General features: G+C 37.3%; 2 protein-coding genes across 2 annotated transcripts; one reads left to right on the top strand and one right to left on the bottom strand.

Moving 5' to 3' along the window:
* On the bottom strand, positions 1-2,139 carry LOC137708399 (ribulose-phosphate 3-epimerase, cytoplasmic isoform). The gene is made up of 7 exons (XM_068447462.2): positions 1,921-2,139; positions 1,811-1,815; positions 1,323-1,385; positions 1,111-1,217; positions 886-983; positions 528-662; positions 1-349 (listed from the first exon to the last, which is right to left on the bottom strand). The coding sequence occupies exons 1-7, from the start codon at positions 2,035-2,037 to the stop codon at positions 194-196; spliced, it is 681 nt and encodes a 226-aa protein (XP_068303563.2). The 5' UTR covers positions 2,038-2,139; the 3' UTR covers positions 1-193.
* Positions 2,140-6,664: 4,525 nt separating this feature from the next.
* LOC137749247 (uncharacterized protein At3g27210-like) lies at positions 6,665-9,770 on the top strand. The gene is made up of 3 exons (XM_068489350.2): positions 6,665-7,002; positions 8,790-8,870; positions 9,075-9,770. The coding sequence occupies exons 1-3, from the start codon at positions 6,789-6,791 to the stop codon at positions 9,494-9,496; spliced, it is 717 nt and encodes a 238-aa protein (XP_068345451.2). The 5' UTR covers positions 6,665-6,788; the 3' UTR covers positions 9,497-9,770.
* The last annotated feature ends 1,117 nt before the right edge of the window (positions 9,771-10,887 follow it).

Genomic DNA, 10,887 nt, shown 5'->3' with positions numbered 1-10,887 from the left:
TTCATCGCTCAAGTAATTTTATTCCATAAGCCTGATTACGCTCGAGAAAGTAACATACATGGAGTGAATGTGCAGATAACACGTACAAATTTTATTTTTCATAGCGCAGATAACTACAATTCGATCATAGAGGTGCACTGTAAATATATGTTGATAAGAAAAAACAAATTGTGATGTGTTTCCCATACCAGTATCAACTTTTTTGTTGAACTCCCTCAACGCTACTTCTCAAAAGGGATATTACTGTAGCAGGCTCAGGGGCTCCGAACACAGAACTTCCTGCAACTATGCAGTTGGCTCCGGCTGAAGCTGCCACATCAATTGTTGAAGGCCCTAAGCCACCATCTACCTGTGACATGAGATTGAAAGTAACTTTAGTACCTGTCCCTGGAAACCCAACCCTTAAAAAATGTGTGTCGAGAGATGCAACTTACCGAGGGCGAACTAATATACAGCAATAGACAAAAAACAGAACAGAACTTCTATATAGAAAAGTTCAGAAGAAACATAACGGATAATTAACTTACCTCGATATCTAGCGAAGGGTACCTTTGTCTCAGTGTGCGCACCTTCTCCATCATTTCCGGCATGAACTTTTGTCCACCAAACCCAGGTTCTACGGTCATAACAAGGACCATTTCCACATGATTTTCACCTTCAATCTGTGGATAACACAACATCATTTGAAAATCTTTCTGGAGTAGACAGCTACTGAATACTAAACAATGCGTACGATGACAAAAGATGAGATTTTCTTTCTTATGTCACTGAATGTCATGCAAGTAAGCCTGGCCAATCAATACATACACAACTAAACAGAACAAAATATTTGAAAAAAAAAAGGATGAAGAACCAGTTAGATTGAAAGAAAGAAAGAAGTAAGACCAGAGGATAGACTTCTTCAATTGGCGTTCCTGGCTTTAATGCCACACCTGGCGTCATGCCCTTGGACTTAACTCTTTGAACAAGTTCTTGCCAATTGTCTGCAAAAAGAAGGACGACAAAAGTGAATGAAGGAAAAATAGCGAGTCCCTCCTGTATAAAGAAAATACCACACGAACAGGGAATGGAAGTAAAATAGGAACATCTCAATTCCCGACTACAACCAACCTTTAGATACTTCAACATGAAATGTAAAACCTGAAGCACCGGCTTTTCCCATAGGTTCGACATAATCAAGAGGATTTGTGACCATTAGGTGACAATCAAGATACGCCCTGTAGGCGGAAATAAAAAAAAAAAAAAAAAAAAAAACGAATGATACCACCAACATCCATTTACGCTCGATAAAAATGAAAATAAAACAATGTCAAGGTCGTTACTTTGTGTGCTTTCTCAAACTCTGAATGACCGGAGCACCGAGTGTTAAATTCGGGACAAAGTGCCTGTTGGTAAGAAACATAAATGAATTCAAGACCGCCACTTTTTACAGTTGTGAGAAGCAAACGTTGCGATTAACATAGAACACAAGTTAATTACAATGTCTTCAGTAAGCACATAAGAAATTTTTCATAAGAACAACAGAAAAAGAAAGCAACTTCATGGGTATATTATGCAAAGATGTCGACTTGAACAACAACAACAAAACCTTATCTCTAAGTGGGCTCGGCTGTATAAATCCTAGAGCGCCACTGCGCTTGATTCTGCGCCAAATCTTCCTTTAGTAACTATTAGCTACTTCGTTGTATCAAAATTCAACCAAGTAAATAAACTAGCTAAACAAAAAAGGAATTAGCAAACCTAATTCGTTTGCAGCCATTTGAGATTCATGGGAATTACTAAAAGGGCAACAAAAAAGAATCAAACCTACCCATCCTGCAAAAAGTACGAGAATTTTGTCAAACATTAGACATGGTATTAGTGACAAAACATTGAAAATCATCGGACAAAGACAATAGAACAGATGGGCTGAGGGCGTACCATGATGTCCATGTGGAGCCAATCGGCGCCGCATTTGAGCATGCGCTCGGCCTCTGATGCCAAATTAGCGAAGTCCGACGACAGCATCGACGGTGCTATTTTCGCCGCCACACCCATTTTTTCAGAAGCCGCCGGTCTACTAAACTTACTTTTCAGTTTTTGGTGGGAGAGAAGACGCCACAAATCCGTAAAGAAAAATAGCTGCTGGGGTTGGTGGGAGCGCGACCAGTAGTTAGACGGGCCCCATTTGCAATCCAATCCCCTTCCAAATTAGCTTTAGTCCATTCAGGTAATTGGGCTTAAGGGGAGCCCATGGGAGAGGGCTGGCGAGAGTCCAAAGCTTGAGTGCTTGAGGGGAGTGATGCAAGGTTGATGTCAGCTACGTTATAAAAAAATTTATGTCAGACTCGCGTTATCGACAAGATTTCAAACGGTGGGACCCGTGTTGCAGCCCTTTAAGTAACAGTCGAATCTGGACCGTTTGATTTCCAGATCAACGGTCCAAAATTTTCCAATTTTAAAAATTAAAAAAAAAAACAAAAAACAAAAATGTTTCAGGGGAGACACGTACCACAATTTGGACTATTGGATTTCAATTTTTTTTGTAATCCGACAATTTAGCTTAATTAAGTTAATAAAAAAAAATTAAAAATCCGAAAAAATTTCAAACAAATTTTTAAAAAATTATAATTTTTGTTCGATAAATACCTTACAATTTTCTCCCACCTACACCACATTTCAATATTTTCAACAATTCTAAACATGGAAGGACACGTCGCGCGACAAAATTGGTTAAAAATCTTATGGAAATCTATCCACAAAAATTGTACTTTCGGATAATGACACGTAGACGTGAAGAGATAGGTTAAAAATTTTATCCGAAATTTAAAAAAAATATTTTTTATTATTTTAGAACATAAAAAATACTAATATTTTATTGCATATTGTCATGGCTATTTAGTTTAGGGGTGGATGTCACATCCCCGCCAGGGGTCCACCACATCTCGGGCCCGCTCCACCACCGTAGCACGATATTGTCCGCTTTGGACCCCGACTACGCCCTCACAGTTTTGTTTCTGAGAACTCACACGAGAACTTCCCAGTGGATCACCCATCATGGGACCACGCCCTCACGGTTTTGTTTCTGAGAACTCACACGAGATATTGTCCGTTTTGGGCCCCGACTACACCCTCACGGTTTTGTTCCTGGGAACTCACACGAGAACTTCCCAGTGGGTCACCCATCATGGGACCACGCCCTCACGGTTTTGTTTCTGAGAACTCACACGAGAACTTCCCGATGGGTTACCCATCCTGGGAGTGCTCTCACACACTACTTGCTTAACTTCGGAGTTCCCATGGAACCCGAAGCCAGTGAGCTCCCAAAAGACCTCGTGCTAGGTAGGGATGAGAATATACATATAAGGATCACTCCCCTGGGCGATGTGGGATGTCACAGTGGAGATGTAAAAGGTAATTACTGTTCATTAAAGACAGTTACTATTCAGTGGAGGGGATTCAATTGCCATTGAGGGGGGGCCTTCCTACACTAGAAGTGCTATAACATTCAGCGCGGCTCTACTTATGTGTAGTTTGGAAGTATTTTTTTTTGTTCAAAAAGTTTTTAAAATTAATTTTAGTAAAATGTAAGTGATTTTGAAACTAGTTTGAAAGTGTTTTTAAAATGATTGAAAATGTTTTTAAACCAATCTTAATAAAAATTCAAGTGAATTTTGAAACTCGTTTGAAAGTATTTTTAAAATAATTGAAACTGTTTTTGATGAAAGTGTTTTTAAAACCAATTCTTAGCAAAAATACAAGTAAATTTCGAAAAAAACATTTAAAATATTTTCTGCAAGAAACACATAATTGATATTTCTTCTAAGAATCACTTCAAATGCTTTTAAAATTCAAACACTTTTAACAAAAGTGTTTTAAGTCATGTTAAAGCGTTTTCACTCAGACCTGCCCCTTGCCGTCTAACTCCACTGCATTTTGTCGAGCAAACACGTGGTACAGTTGTCAATTTTAAAAACTTTCTCAAGAATACGTAGCCTGCATTTTTCACGCATCTTCCCTCTAATATTATGGAAACCTAACCCTACCTAATACCCGTGCAAAGGATTCTTGGAACACAACTACTACCATTTTGCATGATTTTTTTTATTCGTGCATGAGTGTGTTGTGCTTTTACGTGCACACATGTATAACTTAGAATCTAAGCATTTTTCTTTTGTTTGAGTGATGAGGTGCGATTGATCTTGCTGGACTTGTACTACACATTCCCATCCGGAATCAAGCAGATGAAACTTGAGGTTCAGTGTTGCATGCCTGCTACAATTTACCAACTATTGCCTCACGTGCATGAAGAGAAATTTTCAGTGTCAAGGAACACGGCCTAATACACTAAATGTCATTATTCAATTGGCTAAAAAAAAAAAATTTCAAAATTTCAACCATTTACTATTAAATTTAATGTATCGGATCAAGTTTTTGAGATACTGAAAAATAAAAGACGTCATGAAAGTGTAAAAAAAGAAAAAAAAGAAAAAGAAAAAAAATGGTAAATAAACACAAAAGAAGGAGAACAATCGAAACGGAAACAGTACTAAACTTCTACGCCGGGCAAACTGAAAGGAACTTGTCGCATTAAAAGGAAAAGCAAATGAACTTTGTTTCTGTTACAAGACGAAAGACTTGTTGGTGATTTGTGGCAGAAGTTACACCCACGTTTCTATACTTTTCTTAGGTGTAGGACCCTAGATCCTTATCTTCATTTAAGCTTAGGTTAACAAAAATCTAGTATATAGGTGGAGGCTTCTCCTGACTACAAGTCTGGCTTTCACACTAACAACAGATTTTGAACGTGAGTTTTGAAACATTGTTATAAATATGTAAAATATTTGACATCGAAAACAATAACATGACACAGAATAGTTTCACAACTAATATATATCTTATAGAAACCTTGTATGATAAAGTCCCACACATACAATACTAGTATGTGGTACATACAAGTGTGTGACAATATTGTGCTATTAGTGGTGGGTCACTCTTAGAAGTTAATTAGGTTATGGTCAATTTTGTAGCAGCCTTGGCCCTTGGCGTTGGGTGAATTGAATTTTATCGTTTTCAAACTTTACCCAACTGATGTTCTTAGCCACACACCTCTTTCAATTTGTCTTTTGTAATCTCATCACGCAATATTAGATTATATTAGATTTATTAGATTAGTGGCGAGATAATACAAAATTGAAAGGGCAAGACGTCGGCTAAAAAGAATATCAAGTGAATTCATTAATAAAGCAAATTATAGTAATTTTCTTGTCTGCTGTCAATCAAACTCAAACGAAACACAGAGAGGAGAGGTGTCCTGCTGATCTTACTAAACTACAAACCGGATATCCTCCAGACTTAAAAGGAACTGAGTTTAATCATCAAATAATTCGGACTATTAAAATTTGATCTAATGATTACAAAAATATGATATTTCCAAAAATTATAATAATTGTAACCGTTAGATCATATTTCAATAGTTCGGATTATTTGATCCTTGGGCTCAATTCTTTTCAATCCGGAGAGGGTCCAGTTCCCTAAACTACTTGTTTCAAACTAGGGTTTACTGGCTACGTTCCGTCTTGTCAAAAGCACGGCACTCTCTACAATCAGCACGATTTTAATTTTTTATTACGTGATGCTATTTACGCTTGTTTTTTTTTTTAACTTTTTATATACCTGTTAATTTTTATTTTTTTGTTTTTTTAATGTAATAATTTATCGATTGAAAATTAAGAAAAATGTGTACAAATAATGTGAATTCGATTGACAGTGTTTTTACTATCCTGGCCTTGAGATGAGTTTGGTATGCATGTATATTTATTTGTATTTGCACATACAATAATTAATTTGAACGTGATTATTGTAGTAATCACATTTAATTGTGCATTTTCATGCTCGTAGTTGAAGTCAGGTTTTGACCCGTGGCCTGCCTTATTAAGCTTCATTTTTAGCATGGCAAATTAAAGTCCTTTTTCAATCAACAATTTTATAAGAACATTGACTTTGTAATAAAAAGAAAGAAGAGTGACACAAGGTAAGAAAAATTAAAGCACGATTCAAGGACTTAATAGTGATTTTATGCCCTCAAATTTCTGTTCAGGATTTTAAATAAAAAATAATTTAATCACTTCCAACATTTCGTCTTTATTTCTAAAAAACCTATGTAACAGCGATTTTCATCACACGTGTATACAATTTTCTGAAAAATTAGCACTATCGCATACCATAACCAAACACTATCTCATATTAGTAAATTAATCAAATGACAGTGCGATGGATTTTAAGTTAACTACAATGGCGTCTCAGGTAAGTTTTTCGATATTAAAAAAGTTTTCAACCCCAGAGCAAGAAGTTCCGAGACTCACCGGTCAGCTTTGAGTTTTAGAGAATCAGCAGGCGCCACAAATTTCCCCCAATAGAAAAGAGAGGAAAAGCTCAACAGTAGAAAACTAACACCATAACCAAACCCTATAAACCCACTATTCCACACAAACAGTAGAAAACTAACACTATCTCGTAGCGTTACCTTTCAATTCCTTCCTCTCTCTCATCTCTATGTGCGCGAGAAAGGCATTTGGGCACTCAGTAGTCCCAAGCATAACGCCAAAAAACGCCCTCTCTCCTCTGCCTCTTCCTATTCCTCTTCCTCCTCCTTATACTTTACTCTCTCTCTCTCTCTCCAAAAAAGCGTGGTGTTGGGAGTGGCACTGAGAAAATTATTGGGTTTCTAGAGAAATATATAGAAACAGAGATACATACATACATATATATATATATATACATACATATATATATATATATATAGGCAGATGGGTTCATGTGTTTCGGTTCATAAGGACGCAGATTCCGTCTTGAAGCTCCGACTTTCATTCGGGTCCCAAACCGACAACAAGCTCGTCATCCCACCATTCCCAGGCAAGGATGATAAACTCTCTTCCAATGGTGACCGTCCGATCGCCGATCTTCCTCTTAAATCTCAATGGTCGCCCCCTCTCGCCACCGCCACCACCTTCCGGGATTGCGGTAAAAAACCACACTTTTTACAAAAGGACTTCGTTTTTTGGTCTTCTCTGGTCAAACTAATCAAATGTGCCTTTTGTATTTCTCATATTTTCACGCTAACTTAGGTAAAACTTATTGAAAATATCAAAACATGTGCTTATGCTTGGTTTTTGATCTTTTGGATTCTAAGATGTATTAAAGGTTTATGCATTGAGTGCGAAGTGATTTTCGCACGCACTCTCTCTGCGTATACATGAGAATCAAATTACAAAAATAATCAAAGATGCGTGCAACTAGAAAAAGGATATTTGAAAATCATTTTACTTTTAGCTTATCATTTTGTGGTTAACTACTTTTTATTTAACTTTTTTGGGTTTAAGTCAGTGTAAATTTGGGTTTCTCCTCGTTACTTGTAGAAGCTGTTAGAAATTGCTTTCACGTTTATAACACCGTCTATTTAGTTGCCTTTTTAAGTATGATGCTATTGCTTTCAAGAAGGGAAGGCAATAGCCCTTACATTCCTGTAGGTGGATGTGGATTTAATTGGTGATGTGATTTCTTTGAAGATTTCTATTTTTGAGGAATGTCACAATTTAATCCGTCACGAATTCGGATGCCAGAATAAATGAGAGAGCTTTTTAATCCGTCACGTATTTTTACAAATTCGACTAGAAGTATGCCTAAACTTTTCGATCATGCCCTTGTGTTTTGCAGGGGAAAAAAAAAAACCAAGCTTGAATTTCAATTTTTTTGTGTCACTTCCTGGATGTAGAAAAATGTGAACTTTTAGGACCCTTGGTTTGCCCAGATTACACAAGAGATTGGTAGAAGTCAATGTCTTCCAATGAGACGTTCAGTAGGTGTGCATTTGTTGCTACAACAAGGGTTAGGTTGTTTTTAGAGAAATGCTAAGCGGATTCTTTAAAAGTGGAACTTTCTATGGATTCTTTGTCATCTCATGTTTTTTACATAATATTTTTTTAATGTTAACACAAAAATTAAAATTAAACTGTGAATAGCAGACAATCCATGAAAAGTCTAGACAGACTCCTTAAAATTTCTCTTTTGGAGAAATGATAGATAACTTATTGAGATTGTGGTCCCTCTGCATTCCCTTCATTTCAAAGGGATGAATATCGATGAAATTATTGACTAGGACCAGTTTTAGCGTGAAGTATCTTGTGAATCTCTAAGCGATGGATGGACCGTGTGTGGGAATGTGTAGTGTTTAGAGACCAACTAGCGTCTGGTATAGTGGTAGGTGAAATGTCCGCACACTTCTCCTTTTTACTACATGCTCATGTTTATTGGCGACCCTTGTTTCTTCCTTCATTTATTTAATTTAAAGGGGGTAAATAATAATGGTGTGTCGACGATGTAAATGGGTATGCGGATCACTTCCCCGATGGTAGTTGACTCTACTTGGTTGGAGCATATCTCTAATTTGACTCATGCGGAAATGAAGATGATGTATATTTGTGATGAGTTTGAATTGTTTAATACCTAGACGTCGCTAGTGCATTGAGATGGTGTAACTTTGCGTCTTTCGTATCTCATTGAGTCATCCATGGTTTTGAATCGACTCATGTTGTTACTAAAAGTCGTGAACGTCGCATGGTGTACCTAATTGCTTCTGTTCCAACTTAGTTGTATCTAATTAACTTGTGTTTGGTTTTCTATTTGTTTGCTGGTGTTGGTCAGATGGATGTTTTAGGCAAAGCATTTGGAAGATTTTTATTAAATGGCTATAGCAGTACCCTAATTTTGTTTCAGCCTAGAATTTTGAAGTTCCCTTTGTTCTTGAGCAGGTAGTAGAGAGGATTCCTATTTTGATACCCGACCGTGGTTGGACTCGGATTGTGAAGATGATTTTTACAGTGTGAATGGGGGTAAGAATTTAGTCGAATGCTTCGAGCCATTTTTTCTTGCAACATTACGATTTTCTTTACGTTTTTTCGCTTTGATGAGCTGAAAGTAAAAGTTCATGAGAAAATGGATTGTTGGTTTTGCTTGTGCCACAAGAAACATAAAATGCAGGATTGTTGTTCGCTTTCGTTTTGAACTTTTTGCGACTTTGATGGCCTCCCGTGCAGATTTTACTCCATCTCGCGGCAACACTCCTGTCCATCAGAACTTACCCGCTGGTTCCTCTCTAATCGACAAAACTCCTTTCGAGAACAGAATTCCTGTTTCCATCCCTGGTCCAACTCCAACACCAACAGAAAAGAAGAAGAAACTACATGAACTTTTTTTTCAGGAGAGCTTCAAAGATGATGAAGACGCGGACAATGAAGTAAAACCGCCAACTGCAGTCAAGCTCCCTCCAAAGTTTGTCAAAGGAACGGATTCCGTGTGTAGTAGCGAGAGGACAATAAGTGGAGACGTTCTAACTGAGATTGAGACGAAGAAGCCATTTAGGACCTCGCAGTGCTGCCTTCCGAGCTTAATTTCTTGCCGCAGCTCGAGTCAGAAGAAGAAGACGAGCCTTACCATTGCTGTAGGTGATAAAGCTTGATACTTTTTCCTGAAATCGTAATAGTGTAAATTTGAGAAGTTAAGAACCCGCTCGAGTTGCTAAACTACGAACCTCAATATCTTGTAAAGTACTAGAGATCCTTGCTGCTGCTGTTGAAATTAAGAATTTTGAGGATGGAGGGCATGTAAAGAGTAAGGATGAAAATGTCCTATGCTGTGAGTATTTAACAACACCACTGAAATCTTAGCAGGAAGGTTGTTACTGCATATTTAATTAAAGAGAAAGAGAAAGCCACGTTTATTTTGTCCGTTCATTTTATTTTGAATTTTCAATCTACAATAAAAAAATAATTAAGGTTTTCGAAAATCACTTTCCTGTAGTAAACTAGCCAGAGAAGCGTACATAAGGACGATTTTTCCAAACGTTTAATTTCGGGCCTTGGGGCTTTGCTTGAAAATCAAGGGAGATGACTGAGTACTCATTCTGGACTGAGTACATTTTAGGTTGAATTGTTTCGTTAAGCCTTCCGGTATCTGTTTTGGTTCATTTCATTTTTCTAGATGCAACAAACAAGAAAAACTTACACGGAGCAACTTCATTACATGCAAGCCCTTTCGCTCGTAGATGTCAAGTGGTGAGGGAAATCGAGAAAAAGATTACATGAACATGTGATAGACAAAGCTTTTCTAGATGCAATGAACGAGAAAAACTTACACGAACCAATTATATTTTATGTAAGCCTTTTATTTTTGTAAATATCAATTAAGATCGAGAGATGGATTACGTGAACGTGTGATAGACAAGTTTTTTTTGTTAGCGGAGGAGATGGGCAGGAATCCTTTTTCAAGCCAGTGTGAAAAGTTATATTCTGATTCCTTGGTAGGAGTCTTGAAGATATTTTTGCCACTCGACAAAAAGAAGGTGGAACCTGAAGAAAGTGGTTTAATTACCGGCGTTGATTCTTCTTCACCAATATTGTCAATGTGGAAGCAAGAATTGTGTACCAAAAAAAGCCAACACTCCACAATGATGAAGGCACTAGCTCATTCCTTTTTGCTCATAATTCGCAACTGTTTGCAATTATTCAATTCTTTTTTCAGATGATAGGTTTGTGTTGCTGTTGGAGTTTTGCTGAGGCAATGAGGCATGGGCTCATCGAGGGTGGGGTGTTGGAATGCTCACTGCTCAACATGGTACATTCAACGATGAAAAACATTTATTGACACGTTACACGAATATACTGTTATTATTACTTGACGTCTTATTGGGCAATGTAAGTTACTATTTTCAATTAAAGAGAAAGTCTTGGATTAGACTGCCTCATGCAGCAACTCACTCACAAAGATGTGGGATCTATGGGGTAGCTACTAGTATCAAAATTTGTTATTAAGATGCATGAGATTTATATTCATTAGCAACTACTAGATCTT

The sequence above is a fragment of the Pyrus communis genome, chromosome 17, assembly GCF_041283825.1.
Source record: "Pyrus communis isolate YQ-2024b chromosome 17, ASM4128382v1, whole genome shotgun sequence".
NCBI lineage: Eukaryota > Viridiplantae > Streptophyta > Magnoliopsida > Rosales > Rosaceae > Pyrus > Pyrus communis.
This window is presented reverse-complemented; position numbering and strand designations above follow the sequence as displayed.

Coding starts and splice junctions, on each gene's coding strand:
- LOC137708399 (XM_068447462.2), bottom strand. CDS start 2,037: ATGGGTGTGGCGGCGAAAATAGCACCGTCGATGCTGTCGTCGGACTTC. Junction 984..1,110: donor TCATGTTGAAGTATCTAAAG/GTTGGTTGTAGT, acceptor TTCTTTTTGCAG/ACAATTGGCAAGAACTTGTT. Junction 350..527: donor ACCCTTCGCTAGATATCGAG/GTAAGTTAATTA, acceptor CTCATGTCACAG/GTAGATGGTGGCTTAGGGCC.
- LOC137749247 (XM_068489350.2), top strand. CDS start 6,789: ATGGGTTCATGTGTTTCGGTTCATAAGGACGCAGATTCCGTCTTGAAG. Junction 7,003..8,789: donor CACCACCTTCCGGGATTGCG/GTAAAAAACCAC, acceptor GTTCTTGAGCAG/GTAGTAGAGAGGATTCCTAT. Junction 8,871..9,074: donor TTTTTACAGTGTGAATGGGG/GTAAGAATTTAG, acceptor CCTCCCGTGCAG/ATTTTACTCCATCTCGCGGC.